The 18,033-nt window shown below is 41.2% G+C and overlaps 2 protein-coding genes across 3 annotated transcripts; one reads left to right on the plus strand and one right to left on the minus strand.

The window, feature by feature from the left end:
• Nucleotides 1-501: 501 nt before the first annotated feature.
• Nucleotides 502-14,237, plus strand: med24 (mediator complex subunit 24). Of its 2 annotated transcripts, none has more exons than XM_075457509.1 (26): nucleotides 502-605; nucleotides 1,168-1,321; nucleotides 1,410-1,492; nucleotides 1,575-1,613; nucleotides 1,691-1,764; nucleotides 2,887-3,110; nucleotides 3,410-3,521; nucleotides 3,617-3,767; nucleotides 4,180-4,293; nucleotides 4,578-4,631; nucleotides 4,760-4,842; nucleotides 4,968-5,054; nucleotides 5,267-5,366; nucleotides 5,595-5,737; nucleotides 5,885-5,922; nucleotides 6,037-6,119; nucleotides 6,352-6,530; nucleotides 6,852-6,951; nucleotides 7,292-7,467; nucleotides 7,608-7,872; nucleotides 8,593-8,774; nucleotides 8,860-8,953; nucleotides 9,209-9,308; nucleotides 11,289-11,369; nucleotides 13,144-13,292; nucleotides 13,868-14,237. In XM_075457509.1, exons 2-26 carry the CDS (start codon nucleotides 1,192-1,194, stop codon nucleotides 13,982-13,984), a joined length of 2,958 nt encoding a protein of 985 aa, XP_075313624.1. In that variant the 5' UTR covers nucleotides 502-605; nucleotides 1,168-1,191; the 3' UTR covers nucleotides 13,985-14,237. The 2 variants fall into 2 exon arrangements, with proteins under 2 accessions (XP_075313624.1, XP_075313625.1); XM_075457510.1 differs by having other exon boundaries at nucleotides 520-605; nucleotides 1,191-1,321.
• A 378-nt stretch (nucleotides 14,238-14,615) lies between these two features.
• csf3a (colony stimulating factor 3 (granulocyte) a) lies at nucleotides 14,616-16,893 on the minus strand. The gene is made up of 5 exons (XM_075457250.1): nucleotides 16,876-16,893; nucleotides 16,338-16,504; nucleotides 15,445-15,552; nucleotides 15,204-15,344; nucleotides 14,616-15,119 (listed from the first exon to the last, which is right to left on the minus strand). Exons 2-5 carry the CDS (start codon nucleotides 16,488-16,490, stop codon nucleotides 14,928-14,930), a joined length of 594 nt encoding a protein of 197 aa, XP_075313365.1. The 5' UTR covers nucleotides 16,491-16,504; nucleotides 16,876-16,893; the 3' UTR covers nucleotides 14,616-14,927.
• Nucleotides 16,894-18,033: the final 1,140 nt, after the last annotated feature.

Raw genomic sequence — 18,033 nt, forward strand, 5'->3', positions numbered from 1 at the left:
ATTTTCGTGTTTTTGTTAAACAAATTTTTTTTCCATCTCTGTATGTGTTAGCAGCTGGGTAGCTGGCAGTTCTCAAAGTCACTTTAAGGCAATTGAAAAAAATGAAATTTCCAGCTAACTTTTAATGTCAGTTTGGTCTGGATTTATTTTGACATTTAAAGAAAAAGAAGAAAAACAGGGAGAAACTAAACTTCAGAGAGTTTACCACAAATTCACCAAATAACATCAAAATCCACAAGTATTGCTACTCCCAAACAATGTGAGAGTTAGACTACACTAAGACAGCAGGGCTTAGTATACTTTTTTGCTTACTTTTCTCTCTTGCTTTTTGAGTTTTCACACAACCACAAATTAAGTTTTTTGGGGGGTCTGTAACTCTTTGTGATAGCGACATCTTGTGACGAACAGAAGCCATTACTCTGCAATCTGCAGTTGGGCGGTTACCACTCTCTTCATCCAATCACCGATAAGAATACATTGACGCTGTAATATTAACCAATGAACGCTTACGTCTTTCACAGCATTAATTAGGTCCCTCGCATTGTGAAGAAGCAGATCTGTAAACAAATACATTCTACGCCTCATTAAAGCAAAGAAAAACTCAGGTAAGCATTACACTGAACATCAACCAACTATTGATATATTTGGCTCTGTTTATTGTGACACTCGTGGATTTTTGCACCCGGCATGACATGTTAGTTTGATCTAACTCGTGAGCTAACGAATGGCACCACTAGCTAACGGCTAACACGTTAATAAATAGATCCATTCATGCGTGGAGGTCACTACAGTGTTAAAAGTGTTTTTTTCTCTATATATGCCTGCAGTATTATTTTTTTATGTAACAAATTAACACACTACAAATCTAGCCTAAAAGGGGTTTGTGGGGCACTGTAATAAATAACTTTTTTTTTTTTGTTACAATAGCTCTGCACAAGGCTCCTCTTACCCCTTCAAGTCTATGACAAAGACTTGAATTGTTTGCAAGACGAGTCTCAAGTTCTGCTTTCTTTTGACCAATTAGATGTAATACAATGGGCAAAATACAGCTGGCATGACATGTTAGTTTATCTAAGTAACACTAAAGCTAACGGCTAACGTTAATAAATAGATTAAAGTCATAGATTAAAGTTACTGCTTCTTGAAAACACAGTTTTATTTCCACAGGTGTATGTGTTCATTTCTACCAGGATGAAGGTAGTCAACTTGAAACAAGCCATTCTGCAGGCCTGGAAAGAACGATGGAGTGACTATCAGTGGGCCATCAACATCAAGAAAAACTTTCCAAAGGGGGCAACATGGGACTACCTCAACCTTGCAGGTTCATGATTATTATTTGACACAACACCTGTAATTTTATTGCCGATTTATTTTTTTGTGTGGCTCTAAATGCTCTCTGTGTATTGCAGAGGCTCTGATGGAGCAGGCGCTGATTGGTCCTTCCCCCAACCCACTTATTTTGTCCTACCTCAAATATGCTATAAGTTCACAGGTAAGAAAGGATGCATTGTTTGAAGTCTTTTGTAGATAAACAGTATTTTGCAAGTAGTTGATGTTATCCGCTCTTGTCTTAGATGGTGTCCTACTCCAGTGTTCTCACAGCCATCAGCAAGGTAATTTGTTGTCTGACAACAATTATGATAGCTTAAAGATCTCCAGGGATTTCAATGGCATTTCTCTCTTGAAACAGTTTGACGATTTTTCCCGCGAGTTGTGTGTCAAGTCACTGTTGGAGATAATGGATATGTTCTGCCATCGCCTCAGGTAAGTTTAATTATGCCACCATAACAAAGCTTAGGTGTACATTTTTTATATTTATTACAGTGAACCCTCGTTTTTCGCGGGGGTTACGTTCCAAAAAGAACCCATGATGGGCGAAATCCGTGAAGTAGTAACCTTTATTTTTTTACAATTACAATGAAATACTCCATAATACATTGAAACCAAAGAACAAAACCTTTTTACAGGCCCAAGCATTTGTTTAACAAATAAAAGTACTGTATAAACGTTTTTTTTTTTTTTTACAAATAACTACTGTACTGTAAAATAATCATTTTAATCATCAATACGAACTGAAGGCTTCAAATTGCGGAGATCAGCACCGCTCCACCGCGACATTGGATTAGAACGGGAGAAAATGAAAAATGATTTTGAAAAAAAAATGCAAAGTACAGTAGGACAAATAGTGACTCACATGTATTTCACTGCTCTTCTGACTGAGCCGCTGCAACCTGACTCCGCTCTGTAGTGTTTTTTTCTTCTAAAGCCCGCGGTGCAGGTGTGTTTTTTCGAGAGAAGAACATAGTTATTGGTAGTTGTTGTCGCTCTTTTTTTCTTCTGGGCAAAAAGATTCTTATTTACCGACATGCCACCATCGATTATATTTGAGAACTGTAATGAACGTGTACATATTAAACCGCAACGTTATTGACACACAGGTAGAGAAGAAGCGGAGAGACTGTTTAGCCAATCAGAATGCAGAACACAATGCACGATGCAAATCCGTGAAGCAGTGAGACCGTGAAAGGTGAACCGCATTATAGCGAGGGTTCACTGTACTCCCTAATCAGTTTAAATAGTCACCATAACTGTAACTCAAGTGTTTAGCTGATCGTCCAACTGCATCCTCTGAAGTTGACTGTACCCAGACATCTATAATCACTGATTGGCTACTAACCATTAATAAACCTGTTAAATGAGCAATAAATCTTTCATGATGAATGATGAAAAATTAACTTCTGGTGAAGTTTATTACATTTATAGTCACGCAGTTTTTAATGATTTTTATGAAAATATGTGTCTTTCTTAAAATAACTTAGATTAATGGCTGCCTCTTTACAGTCAAGTTTTCCTTTGTCTTCTGTCTCCTGCCTGTTCCTCACACAGCTGTCACGGAAAAGCAGAGGAATGCATCGGGCTCTGTCGGGCCCTGCTGGGGGTGGTAGACTGGCTGCTGCAAGGCTGTGCATGGTACTGTGAAAAACTGAGAGAACTGGGCCCATCAGCCAGCACAGAAACCAGTCTCAGAGCCTGCCAGGAAAGGCTACAGTACTTAATGAATAGCAACAAGAACAGAGCTCTGGTCAACATTGCCCGGCTGGAAGATCAAGGTGCTAGAATAGGATGTTTTATTGTTGACACTATTTTCTTATGTCTGTCGTGAATTGTATTTTTTATAATGTATTCAGATGCTTATTTCCATGGTGGTCACTCTTTGGTGAAATTATGTGGGATTAAATGTTCAAATTTTTATACGCTTTTTATTAGAAATATCGGAGAGCAACCGATATAATGAAACAATGCCACCTATGTTTAACAAAAACGTTTTTTTTTTTTTTTCAAATCTTTAATGACTGTGGTTGCATTTGGCGTGGGATATAACAGTGTTTATGTTGCCTCTCCCCCACAGGTTCCTGGAGCAGCGTAGAGCAAGCAGTGCTCAAAGTGACAGACGGCCTTGGCAGTGTATCTAACGAGGCATTGAAGACCAAGTTAGAAGAAAGCTTGTTATTAGTAAAAAAGTGAGGGTTCCTTGATAACGCATAGCCATTGCTGTGAAGTCTCAAAGACAATCGCAGTCCATCTTCCCGGGCTTAACTCTTAATTCTTTCCGCAGTATTCCCGTGATGCTCTCCGTGCAGTGTGACCCTCCAGACCATGCCTCCTTCCCATCAGTCCACGCTTTTATCATGTTGGAGGGAACCATGAATTTGACAGGAGAGATACAACCTCTGGTGGAGCAGCTAATGATGATCAAGAGAATGCAGGTGAGCCTTGAAGCTATTCAAAAGCTTCGAATGGAAAAGGCACTTCTGATTTCTAACTAACGAAGGATAATTTATTTTATTTCAGTATTGTAGTATTAACCCCAAAAATAGTTTAATAATACACATTCATCTTGTGAAGAGGCGGTGGATTGGATGCAGGAACCTTTTAGTAGATTTGTGGTAGTAGATCTGAACTTTGCAAGGGTTCAGGTTAGGCTTACAAATGTGCACTCAAATAATAAAAGATGAGCACCTCCAGGTAAACTGTTGCTTGTGGTCATCCCGGGTACGTCGGTTGGAAGGAAGTGATTACAATCAGGCAATTATTTGATGAATGTGACACACCTTTGTGTGCTGTCAGTTGTATGCATTTTGTTTTTTAAGCAGCACTCAAATGGTTTGTTCTCCTCAGCAAATTCCTGCCGCTCTTTTCGTCCTGGAGATATGGAAGGCTTGCTTCACTGGTCTCATAGAGTCACCAGAGGGCACAGAGGAGCTGAAATGGACTGCCTTCACTTTCCTCAAGGTGTTACAGAGTTTCAAAGAGGACTCGAGTTTCTTATCTTCTTTTCGTTTGCCCTTCTCTTCCTTTAATGTTTATTTGCGTTCATTCTTCCACTTTTTTCCATTCTTAGTTGTGTTCTGAATATAAAATTTTCACTGAGCACTCCTTTCTTGGTTCTGTTTGAAGTTTAGAGCCGTAATCCTTTTAGTACTTTAGTACTGCGGTGTGTTATATTATCATATTTATGCACAAACAAAGTCAGCCATGAGGAATGCGTTTCTTGTTTGTTTGTTTGTTTGTCTTAGATCCCTCAAGTTCTACTCCGACTAAAGAAATACCCTCAGGCTGACAAAGGACAGGTAAAATAATTCACTCACTGATGTCTTTGTAACAAATTACAGAAACATGGGCATTTTGTATTTCAAATGTAGTTTGTAAACCTTGTACGTCACTTATAAACGTGGCAATTGTTTTGTTTTTTTTCCAGGATTTCATGGACGATGTGAATATTGCATTTCAGTATTTACTAAAACTGACGCCACTGTTGGACAAAGCAGATCAGAGATGCAAGTAAGTGCGCAAAAGTCTCCCCACAACCATCTCTTGCTTTTAAACGTATAGCAACACAATGCTGATACCTGGAAAGCCAACACGAGAGGTGATCATCCTTCATTTCCTTGTCATTCTTTACATAGTTGCGACTGCCTCGGCATGCTCTTACAAGAGTGTAACAAGCTTGGACTGCTCTCGGATTCAAATACAGAATGCCTCACATCAAAACGGTATGGTTGTCTGTGACATCAGTGCACATGCATGATGCAGAGCATTTCAGGAATGCAGTTCTTATGCAGTGATAATTCATTTTTTATTTTGTTGAAAATGAGAATGGAATTTTAGTCACCACACTCACACAGTACAATGCACCCCATCCCTTCCCCTGCCCCTTCCCTCCTGTCCCTCTCCCCATGCACATTTGATTCAGGACCGAGGACAGGGAGTTCGCCCCAAGGCTAAAGACCGCAGAAAATGCTAACATCCAGCCTAACCCAGGCCTCATCCTGAGAGCTGAGCCCACTGTCACCAATATTCTTAAGGTAGTGCACTGAGACATGATGTGAAGTGTGATGGCAGTCTAAGTAATTGCAATCCAGATGTCTTACTGGTGTTTCACAACAGTAAACATAACGTAGGAAACAATCTCTGACAGTGTAAACGGTGAGAAGAGAATTGTTACATGCTGAGAAAAAAAATGAAAGAAAAATGCCTTGTGTCGCTGCAAATAATTATCATAAACATAATAGTTGAATCTCCTTGTGTATTAGACAGTAGATGCAGACCACTCTAAGTCCCCTGAGGGCCTTCTCGGTGTCCTTGGACACATGCTGTCGGGAAAGAGCCTGGATTTGCTCTTGGCTGCGGCAGCAGCGACTGGCAAACTCAAATCCTTTGCCAGGAAGTTCATTAAGTGAGTAAATGCAATCCGGACGTGTAAGTAGTGTCCTCGGACATCAGAACATTGGCATCAACAGTGGTGTATTGCAAAAGTTGGAGTTTTGCAGGGCTGGATCTTTAACACAATCTTTCAAACTGTTTTTCCCCTTTTTCCCACTAGGCTTAATGAGTTTCCCAAGCACATCAGCGGTGAAGGATGTGAGTTCAATTAGAAGAGTGACATGTTCCAATCAGGGGAATTTCTTCCTCCTCTGACATACTGTTTGTTTTAAAAGGTGTTAACTTTGCAGATATCTTTTGCCTTTCCCATAGCCAAGTCTGCGTCGGTGCGGGCGCTGCTCTTTGACATTTCCTTTCTCATGCTCTGTCATGTGGTGCAGACGTACGGTTCGGAGGTACGTTCCTAGCAATCTATACTTGACCAAAAAGTTTGTTTAAAAGCTATGTTGATGTTCAAAGGCACAGTATTACGGGTGGATTTTAGAATAGCTCGGGCTTTCAGTTAAAGGCCACAAGATGTCCAGAGAGGACTGTGCATAAGTGACTAACATCATCAGTATCAGATTGCTGATGCTCTTGTTTCATTAGAAATTGCTTCATCTGTTCGTTTTCCATTTCCCACTCCAGGTGATCCTGTCAGACCCCAGTCCTTCAGGGGAGACGCCCTTTTTTGAAACGTGGCTACAGACGTGTATGCCCGAAGAGGGCAAAACTCTAAACCCAGACCACCCCTGCTTCAGACCCGAGCCTGGAAAGGTGGAGAGTCTGGTGACGCAGCTCAACAACTCCTCAGAGATGAGACTAGTGTAAGTTTCAGGATAGCCGACGTCAATTTAGCTTGTCGGTGCAACTCTGTTCAAATCTTTTTTTTATTTATTTATTTATTTTTATCAACCATTCAGATCACTGAGCAACTTACGCATCACCTCATTGTTGACCAAGACTGAAAGTAGCAAATGCTAATTGGAACATTCATTTAAAAAAAAATAAAAAATTTCCCAATGATTTCACTTTGCCAGATCATTTTATTTCAATCAGGACTGTTTTATTTGGTAAATTTCTTACACATGGCCAGCATTGCTCTAAATGTGGATATTATTTTTTTTTACCCTCCTCTGTTTCAACAGTCAGGTGAAATGGCATGAAATTTGCCTCAGCATTCCAGCGGCCATATTGGAAGTTCTTAATGCGTGGGAGAATGGCGTGCTTTCTGTGGAAGCAGTACAGGTCTGTCATCAGTGTCTTAGTGGCTCATGTGATGCTTGAGCATCACAGATCCTCCCTAGATGTTACAAATCCAAGAATTTTCTCTTTGCTATTTTTTTAGTTTGACTCATTACTCTGCTAAACATGACGTATTCTGTTGAAAAGGGGGAATGAAAACCTGCAAGTCTGCAAAGGCGTCACAGATTTAACCGACTTCTTGTTTTGTTCTCCATTTCATTCAAGTCCTTCAGATCACACAATGTGGAAGGATGTCATTTTAGTCATAACCACTCATCTTTTTCCATGTTACGCAACCTCTTAACCACATCTTTCCTTCCTCTTTTCTTGTTCCGGAGAGTAGAGGATAACTGACAACATCAAGGGGAAGGTGTGCAGTATGGCTATTTGTGCAGTGGCTTGGCTTGTGGCCCATGTCAGGATGCTGGGAAGGGATGAGCGAGAGAAGCCCCAAACTATGATCCGACAACTTGTAACCCCACTGTATGCAGAGAACACCCTGCAGTTTTACAACGAACGGTACAAAAAAAAATTCAACCCATTTAACATATTCCTGAACCAGATGCTGATGAACCCTTCCATATCTGAACAAGTCTCCTTCAAAGTCTCTTATTACTTGCATTTAATACCATGCAATCTCTTTCCTAAAATATTAACAGGGTGATCATCATGAGTTCCATCATGGAGCACATGTGTGCCGACGTCTTCCAACAAACAGGCGCAGCTCTGCGCTCCCCGGTTGAAGGCCAAGAGCCGATCCCCTACCGCAACCTGCTGCCTGCCAAAGAACCCATCCATAAGGCCCTTAGCAACCAGTTCCAGGTGGTGCTGCGTAAAGGCTGGGTGGACAGCCGAGCTCTGCATCTGTTCGAGAGTCTGCTCAACATGGGAGGGGTCTTCTGGTTCACTAACAATTTGGTCAAGGTAAGAGGAATGAGTAAAAGTGCTGATAGCGCAAGACTTGACTGTCAGCAGCACAGACTGTATATAAAGGCAGCAACTAACCCTTATATTCTCATTATCTGTTAATGTATGGCTGTTCTCTGTTTTAATCAGATTTTCCACAATCTACAAAGTGACTTCATCAGATATCTTGCTTTGAGCATCCAGCAATAAAAAAACCTCTAAGCTTTGTTGTTAATTTTGATGGAAAACAAGGAAAAGCAGCCCATTTTGGAAACTTGGAGTTATAAAATGTTTATGCAAGTCGGAAAACTGAATGATACTAAGTCAAAGAACATAGTGTAAAAATGAACAATCCATCTTATCAGAACTGCCTCAGCACAGGTTGACTGAAGGTTTGACGGGCAGAAAAGTAGAGCCAGTGAAAAGGCTGTGGATGGATATAAGATACTACTTATGCTCACGTGTATTTCTCATACATTTCTTTCCTCATAAAAAGATTTCCAAAGCTCATTTCTTTTCCCTCTTGATACACTTAAATCTTGTTATTCAGCTAACGGTGTTTTTGTTCCATATTTCCTCTTTGCATCATTTGCTTCGAATTTTTTTTATTTTTTATTTTTTTTTTAATTATTTTTTTTTAATATCATTCATTTGTTCTTTTTTTGTTTTGACCACTACCGCTTTTGCAAATAAATCTTTGCAGGAGTTAGGCTAACAGCGCGCCGTGTCTCATTCCAGGAACTGCTGAAGGAGACGCGTCAGGAGTGGGCCAATCGGGCTGTCGAATTACTCTACAGCATCTTCTGTTTGGACACTCAGCAGATCACCCTGACACTGCTGGGCACCATATTGCCCAACCTGCTCACTGACTCCGCCCACTGGTGCAACCTGGCAGACCCTCCTGGAAAGGCTTTAGCAAAGTAAGAGGAATCCAATGCCATAATCCCGATGGGGGCAGCGGTTAAGTTGTTTTTCACGACTCGTCTTGACTTCACTCTCCCTCAGGTTGTCTGTGTGGTGTGCCCTCAGCTCTTATTCCTCCCACCACAAAGGCCCATTCTCTGCTCGTCAGCGAAAAAGGCAGAGAGAAGATATTGAGGTAAAACTGTTAAAGCAAGTGTCGTGACAAATTCCACCAGGCCACTTTATTAATATTAGGTTTGGAAATTCAAATTTCAATTGAAGTAAAAGGAACGTGTGTCAGGGTAAAGGAAAATGGACACGCATTGAAGTGCTGAAATATTGCGATATAATTCCCTTAAATGGATATTGAGGCTAAAAATAAGGCATGATTTATAGTACGGTGTTGTCTTTTCCTTTTTTTCTTTTTCTTTTTTAATATTATGGACCACAGGACTACAACAGCCTCTTTCCCCTGGATGACACTCAGCCATCGAAACTCATGCGACTGTTGAGCTCCAATGAGGACGAACCCGTAGCCCTCTCCAGTCCAGGTCAGTGTAATGATGTGTGGATTCTAACACATGGTTTAATTATGACGCTTGCGACCCATTAGATATTTGATTTTTTTTATTTTTTTCCGTCTGAGCTGGGGATTATGCTAATACCAGACAATCTTCAGAAGTACGCAGCCTTTATAAGATCCTGTTACCAACAGGTTACCTCTTGTAAGCACTTTAAGCACTTTCTGTGTCTGCATGACGTTCACTTGTGAGTGTCTTCGCAGTCAGCAGGCTCAACTTGAGCACTCCGGTCAAATAAGAGGTTTTTCTTTCAACGTTTCAGTACTCAGAAGTGGAGCTGAGAGCAATAACTGTATTATATTGTACTCACACATCCTTATTATCACTCCGTCCACATGACTTATGTAATACGTTTTCAAACCATCTTTGGAAAATTTCACTTTCCAGAACAAAGGGAAATCCCCAGACTAAACATCTTCAGAGCAGTGGTTTGCATGACTTAGGAAAAATTATTTGAGCTACTTTTGAGTGTTGTCATCATTGAAACAAAAACTTGTTTGTTTTTTTTACTCCATAAAAACCCCACATGGGAATTCATTTAGAAACTGTTTGTCATGCACAAATCAGTCATAACATTAAAACCACAGATGTCAGAAGGCCAGATTCTGCTCACAAACCCTGTTGAAGATGAAGCTCATTCTTTAGGGCAACGGGACTCCCAAGTAGCAGTGATCTTTACTGTCACAACATAAACTGCTCAAGAATGGCGAGACAAAGGAGCCGAATGTGCCGACCCACCTTTCAGACTCTTGCGATCCCAGTCAGTTTGAGTATACGCGAGATGTGACACAACAAGCCCGATCCACAGAGCCCCCGTCACAACCCGCTGATCCTAAAAGATGTCAACGCCACAGGGCAAGCTCAGAGATGCTGTGGTTGTAGGCAGACTGAGGGGAACCTGCACATATTAGACAGGTAGTTTAAATGATGTGGCCGATCTGTTTATACTCTGGCCACATAAATTGATCTTTATCAACACATAAATGAATAAATAGCTTTTAACATGGCTGGAATATCGATTATTTTTGGTAACGGTAAATGGTCTTGGTAACGGTTGGAGGACAAAAGATTTCTGAGTCAGATCTTCTTTATTTCACCCACCATCTGTTAGTTCTACTGGCAGCAGAAAAGGCCCAGAGCAGGATGCAACCACCAACCTGCTGAGCACCTGGTACAGTTTTCATGGGGCTGAATGTGTCTCTGCCCCTCCAAACATATTGCAGCTGTGGCCAAAAGAGTTCATCTTTGGCTCATCAGACCACAACGGGTGCCCTCGTTCCCATGCTTGGGCAGCTGCACTTTCAAGTAGCATTCGCAGTTGTTTGAACTGAGGGAATGGCTCCAAGAGACATTCCTAACTTGTAAATCTGCAGCCTTCTTTCCCAGATCTGCGCTAAGCTTCTTGGACTTTCTCTTTGTGCTGCGTGCCAACGCACTGAGTGCAATCAAATCTTTTCATGTCGTTGTTACCGGCAACCGGCTGTGGTCAGTAGTGATCACTAACAAGAAGTTAGGAGGCCATAACAAGTTAAAAGACATTTCAGGAACTTTCAGCGCCTCTGAAGTAATCGTGTGGTTTTGTGTGACTGTAGGTTTCGATAAATAGAATACATTTTCCAATCATTTTACCACGGAAAAAAAAAACAATGATCAACGGAAATCATTGCGGCTAACATTGCAATGACATTCGCTCCTTCCTATGATGATATCTGAATAATACAATTAGTACTGAAACGGAAATGTGTCTCACAAGCTTGTTTTAGACACTAAATTGTGTGAGATGGTGGTGGAAATCAGAGCGGAACTCGCACATAGGACAAACAGCACTGATAAGCTTCCTTATTCTTTTGTTTTGTGTATGTTTCCTTCTTTTTCTCCAATGACTTTGCACAAAATCCAAACTTTTAGTTTAGCAATCAGCTGTTTCTCATCTCTCATGTTGCCTCACAGGAGACCGATCTATGAGCAGTTCCCTGTCGGCCTCCCAGCTCCACACTGTCAACATGCGAGACCCTCTCAACCGAGTCCTTGGTGAGATTCTGCTCTGTGATTATATTAGATGCCTATGTATGCATACATGCATGTTATTTTGCACAAGTAACTAACCAACTTCAGCCAACACCACCTTCATAAATAGATTAGACGTATCAGAATTGAGGAATTAAAGAGGAATCCACAGTAAATGAACGAGAGAAAGCCATTAATGCAGAATTTCCTATTCGGGAACAACAGGGGACTAAGTAACTGATAAATGGATTTGAAGAAATTTAGATTACGTATATTTTTGGCTTCACCGCCAGCACTTCCCATGTTCTGTCTTTAGTTGAGCAGCGAAAGCATTGGAGCTGTTTTGTCACCTCTGCGTTAGATTCTTAAAACCGATAAAGTCTTGTGGAAGAGTGGTTTTACTTCCCCTTTTATTTCCTCCAGCAGAGCTCTACAGACTCATAGAGTTTGTGCCAAAGAGCGCTGGACATGTTTGGGTGGCTGTATTGGGCCAGCGACATGCAAAGTTCTTTATTTTTCTCAGTTCGTTAAACCCGGTGAAGTTTGGATTAACTTTATTGGGAGAATGGTTTTTTTTTTTTCGTTTAGTCACCCGAGCCAGGCCCCACCCGTAACTGAAACAGAAAGATAGGGCTTTGACTTATCTGTAAATAAATCAAAAGCAGGGCGAGTGTGTTGGAAACTGTGAGAATCTTGCAGAGACTACAGTGGAACAACTAATCATTGCATTACTCATGAGGCTTTGCGTGAGACCAAATCTTTGGTAGTCATTTTAACCATCAGATCAATGTTCCAAGAAAATGGGTGTTGGTAACATTTCATTATATTTAGTTTGCATTTAGAATTCTGTAAGATTCATGTAATAACCATCAGTCATCACTACCCTATTTTCCGTAGTATAAGTCGCACTTTTATTCATAGTTTGGCTGGTCCTGTGACTTATAGTGTGGCGCGACTTGTATATCAAAATGTATAGAATTTAACATGTTTTAAAATGTTAATTGATACTGACTGATATGAACCAAGGAGGAAACATTGCTATCTACTGCCGCGAGAGGGGCTTGTGACAACTATATGTTGCCCCTGTACCACTGAATAAAATTAAATGAAACATTAACTGCAGGTTGTAAAATAGGCAGCCGGAAACGGTAACCGAGGGGCAGAAAGAAGGTTTGGAGTGAGTGGGGAAACCTGTGAGGGACTGGCAAAAAGCGGAGGTTAATCTTACTGCAATGATGAAAACAAAGAAAGCTAATCGCGGGCTGAAAGCAAGATGGCTAGAGCTGGAGGAACGAGTCCACAGGTGGGTAGCTTGAACAACGTACTGCCGGGAGAGGCTCGTCAGCGGTGCAGTTGCGTCTCCGTGCTCTGGTACTTGGCGAGGAGATGAACACAAATGACTCTGCAGGCGGGCCTTCTTGGTGTTACCGCTTCATGCAACGCAACCGCCTCTCTATCAGAGCACGGACACCGGGGGTCAGGGTCAGAAACTGCCGGCAGACTTCCAAGCCGAGGTCGGCAGTTTCCGTGAGTTCGTTGAAAAGCAGGTTACTGAACACAACGTGTCACCGGATCATATTATCAACATGGACGAGGCCCCGCCCTCACGTTTCACATCCCCATGGGCCGAAGTGTCGCAAGGAAACTTTGTGAAATAAATATCGAAATAAATGCGACTTGTACTCCGGAGAGACTTATAGTCCGGAAAATACGGTAGTGTACCAACTTGCTCCGGAAAAGGATAGATGGCATGTAAAACAGCTATGACAGTCCATGCATTCTGTTCTCTTCTTCCCAGCCAACCTTTTCCTCCTTATTTCCTCCATCGTGGGCTCCAAGATGGCTGGGCCTCACACCCAGTTCGTCCAGAGTTTCATGGAGGAGTGTGTTGAGTGCCTGGAGCAGGGAAGCCGTGGGAGCATCCTGCAATTCATGCCTTTCACAATGGTGAGTTATGAGCGGGGAGGAGAAGAAGCAAGGGAGGGCAACCAGAGGGGGGGGGGCTGGATGGGAAGAAAGAGGAGTCAGACTTTATTGGGAAGGGTTTGCAATTCATCCTTAAATGGGTTTTTTTTGCTCGCCGAAAGTCTTTTTTTTAATTTTTTTTTTTTTTTTTTTTTTTTTTTTTTTTTTTATAGATTAATCACTCGATAAAGAGTGAGAAATCAAAGACTGGAAAAGAATCAAATGTATTTTTTTAAATGAGGCGGGCACTACAAACCGAACGCTATAAAAAATTTTGGGACGCTTGAATTTATAATTCACACTCACATAATTGTTCAGCTTATTTATGACTCACACACTTGCTGTAACTTGTAACACTCATGTTTTGCAGTATTTTCAGGGAGAAAAGTTGGAATGAAAAGTGGTTTATGTAGCTTGTCAGTTAAAAAAAAAAAAATTATAAGCACATCCAAATAACTAGAGCAAGGGTCAGCCCCCTAACTTGAGCAACCCGATGACGACTGGATTCTTTTTTTCATGTTTTTTTTGTTTTGTTTTGTTTCTATGTGTCCATCTAGATTTCAGAGCTGGTGAAGCTGCCTGCTCTTGCCAAGCCTAAGGTCGTCCTGGCTATCACTGACTTGACTCTGCCGCTGGGGAGGAGAGTTGCTGCCAAAGCCATCTCTGCTCTGTAAAACCCTATGTTTCAGTTTACTTCAGTACCAAAATGCCAGATTTGACAAATGTATTCCTTGTTGGCATCAGAAGCACATTTGTGGGGGTTAAATCCAAAACTTTGTTTCTAACCTCCACATATCTGGTTGGGTCTTTCTTTTAAAGTACTTTTCTGTGATGGAGAATTGTTTATACTCATATTTGTTTCTGTTTTTCTTATGTACTATTTCACACTTTAAGAATTGTGTAAGTAGCTTTTGGAATAAAAAAAAAGAAAAAGAAGCTCATAATGAAGATCCTCTCTTTTTCCTGTTTGCGAGTACTTGACCACAATGATTAACCATCTGACCACTGTGATCACGGCCCGAGTCAGAAGGATCACATGCTGTCATCGCCACCACATGACTCGACGCACATGGGAATCATCCTCTGTGTGACACTGCTGGTCATTCGCCACTTGCAACACTCCCTCCAGGAAATATGTCTGGCCAAGTAGCAAAACCTGTGACACCGAAAACTTCTGTTTCACTTTTTGTTGCACTTCCCTACTATGATTTTTTTTTTTTTTTTTTTCTGCTTCACCGGAATAAATCGCAAAGGCGGCATGTGTCATCAGTTTTGTCACTTCACGGTCACAAATGAGCAAATGCCTTTCCAGGAAAATAGATATTTTTTTTTATTAAAGGTTAGAAAACACAAACGCGTAGCGGGGTTAACAGAGTCATCACAAAAGATGCATAAGTGCAATCTTTTATCAGTCCTTAATATGTGCACAACTCAAGGTTGCAAGTGTGTTAAATGCAAAACTTTTATCAAAAATAAACTCACTAAATAAATACTTCATATTGCAATTACATACATAAATATATAAATAGAAATAAATAGAAAATAAATACCATAATAAAAAATGGCTACATAGGGCATGTTTTGGACGTGTCAAAACAAGTATATGACACCTATTGGTCAGCTCTCTGTGTCCTCCTCCTGGCTCTGGTCCAGACTCCTGAGGCAGCGGGCCATGTCCTGCCCGAAGGACTGTAGCTGCACCAGAGTCAGGTGTGCTGCCACCTGGACCTCGTAGTCCCCTGGTAGACGCAGGTCCACGGGAGTTGGGCTCTGCTCCACTGCAGCTTCTGCTTGGGCCATTTTTTGCATCTGCAAAGCACACAAAAGTGCATTAGGAAGGCCCTAGCAATGCAGTATTTCAGTAGAGACAGAGATTTAGAAGGTTTATTCTACCTTAACGATCTGAACTGCCAGATCCCTGATATCAGCTATTAGACCAGTCACTTTATCTTTTACTTCCAACTGAGGAGAGACGCCGCTCAGCAGGGCCTGGTGCAGCTGCAGACCCTCGTACATCCGTTTCAAACTGTTCTCCTGATGGGGAAGAAGTAAGACAAACATATCATGACATGTTCTCTGTCTTTAATCCTCATTCAATTCACATATTCATCGCATTTCAATGAAAGACGCCTACCAGAGTGAAGTTTTCTGAAACCGCTCTGACCACTGGGGAAGGGGGGATGCCAATGGTGGATGCCATCGTTACAAGCTTAGCATTTTCAGAAGAGTTGAGCTGTAGAGTCTGTGGTAAAGAGATAATGTCGATGTAAATGGCAGTTAACAGCCTGGCATGCAAAAGAAAACCAAACACATGTAGGATTTATGTTACATATTTCACACAGATGGTACTTAGATTCTACATGCAAGAAAAAGAAGTAGCGCACCAGTGTAGAAATACTACAATATAGCTACAATTCATACATTTAAAACATTTTGAATCTTAAAAACAGCAATATTACACAGCACTTTATAGCTGTGAAAAATTGAATTTGTCATCACTGAGCTATTTAAGCAATAAGTTTATGATGCTCTACGGTGGTTATTACAGCATTTTATGTCACTCTATATCAAGAATTCTGTGTTAGACATATATTATATAACAAGTAAAGAACCAAAGTACAAGTACCTAAAAGTTGTATTGGTATAAATAAGCTGTAGGACCTTTTAGTCTGTAAAACATCTGCATGAAAACATACAGTGACAGGTTTAGTGATGGAGATTAACCCAGTCAAACAAGATTGTTCTTTTCCTTGTTCCCTCTAGTTTCATTGCATCTTAATCTCAAACAAGAGAAAAACATCCTGAGGTATAAAGTGAACGGTGACTGCACATCCAACACTGAAGAAATCACAGAGCAGTTACAGACCCGTGGTCCCACAAACTCTGCGGACCCTCATGTCGATGGCACTTGATGGCGTTGATTCAAATCAGTGTGACGCAGCAACGTCAAAATCTGATTTAAATGTGTTCAGCCAGAACGAGAAACGTGCCTCTTGTGCGCATATGGCAGTATGCAACTTCTCTCACCTCTGTGTGAATGCAGGACTTGTGCGTGTCGGGTATAGAGAGCAGGATCTTTTGTGTCAAGCTGCGGCTTCTCTGCAGAATCTCCTGAAATTGCGGATCTTCAACAAGTGCGCTGCTGGCCGGCAGAGGTGCGCTGTTAACGACGGAGGCCATGTAGCAGGCGAAAACTGCAGGAGAAAAAGCAACAGGAAAAAAAAAACCGTCAGCGCCGAGGCATCGAAACAATCCTTTTTATCCACTCAGACCGATTTGTGTATGCGTGTGTGTGTGTGTGTGTGTGTGTGGAGAATAACTGGCAGAACAAAGCCTGGCTCTCTCCTCAGCAGCCCGCCCCAGTGCGCAGCAGAACTGGGCACGTCCCCCACCTCAGGGTAAGTACACTGACTGAGGCTGCATGAGTTGAGAATAGTCACTGTAATATGAAGCCCAAGCCCAAAGTAACTGCAGCGGTTGCATTTAGCATACGTGAAGAGACTCAAATAAAGCACAATATCTTCTATCCATTCCTAAAAACACTCCCTGGTGCTGAAAAACGAACCCTTTTGAAATACCAAGTTGGTTGGTACTGATTGGAAGTCCAAAAGCTGATCTCCAACCACACCTCAGTACTGACTTGTAGCTTTCCCTTAACTGCTTCTGGGGATGATCAGCAAAGATGAGAGGGCAGCATTTTACAAGCATTAGTTCACTACTCACCAATCAGGGCGTGCATAGCCTTAGTTGGTAAATGTCTTAGAAGTATTAACCTCAAGTGAGCACCGCTAATGATTTATAGTACACTTATTGACATGTATATATATAGCAGGTCCCTTTAGAGGGATTTCCCACTTAAGTAATCTTATGCTGACACAAATTTTCCTTGAAACTTACACATTACACACAGACAGCAGCCTGGACGGGTCGACAGTCCATCCACACAGTGGGGTATTAAACAGGGAACCTTATTGCTGTGAGGCAACATTAATAACTCCAAGCCCATTTTAATTCCCACTAAAGAATAAAAAGAGTTTTTTTTATTTTTAAACACGTTTTTAACTTTTTTTTTATTTTATTTTTTCGGCTGTATATTTCAGATGAATGGCTTTGAAATGCGTAAAAATGTAGGTCAAATCGAACAGCAACAAATAAAAGAACAGAACCCGAGAAAGGGGTGAAAGGAGCAACAACGCAAGTCTCCAAAGTCATTATATACATTTCCGGAGTTTTCTTTCACTATATGAAACTTTATTACGTTTTTTCTGTATTGATGCAACACATCAAGGAGTTTATGAATGAGTGGAGGCAATAGCGTAAGACTATTTTAAAGAGAACTGGAGAAAAGAGGCATTTCCTTTGAAATTGAAAGCAAAACTGCTTGAACCCTTTCAAGCAGCTTGAAGTGCTTTCTGAAATGTAGGATTTTTTTGAGAGGAAGTGTTCCGTTACTTTGCTGTATGACGGTGTTGTTAACATTTTTGGCCATTCTGTTTCCTCTGTGGATTGTTTGTGGCTTTTCGCATATATATAGGAATGAAATATGTGCGGTAGGTGTGAAAATGACGTCTGTTTCAGAGGTATGCACATACAGCTGCGTTATCTCGACTGCAAAAGCTGTTGACATTTAAAGTAATTTTTTTTTCATTTTTTTTAATCTTAACTGATCCAAACAGGAGATCACTGAGTAAGTCAGTGAGTTCATTAGGCTTTGTATGCAAAT

Source organism: Odontesthes bonariensis, chromosome 23, assembly GCF_027942865.1.
Source record: "Odontesthes bonariensis isolate fOdoBon6 chromosome 23, fOdoBon6.hap1, whole genome shotgun sequence".
NCBI classification, from domain to species: domain Eukaryota; kingdom Metazoa; phylum Chordata; class Actinopteri; order Atheriniformes; family Atherinopsidae; genus Odontesthes; species Odontesthes bonariensis.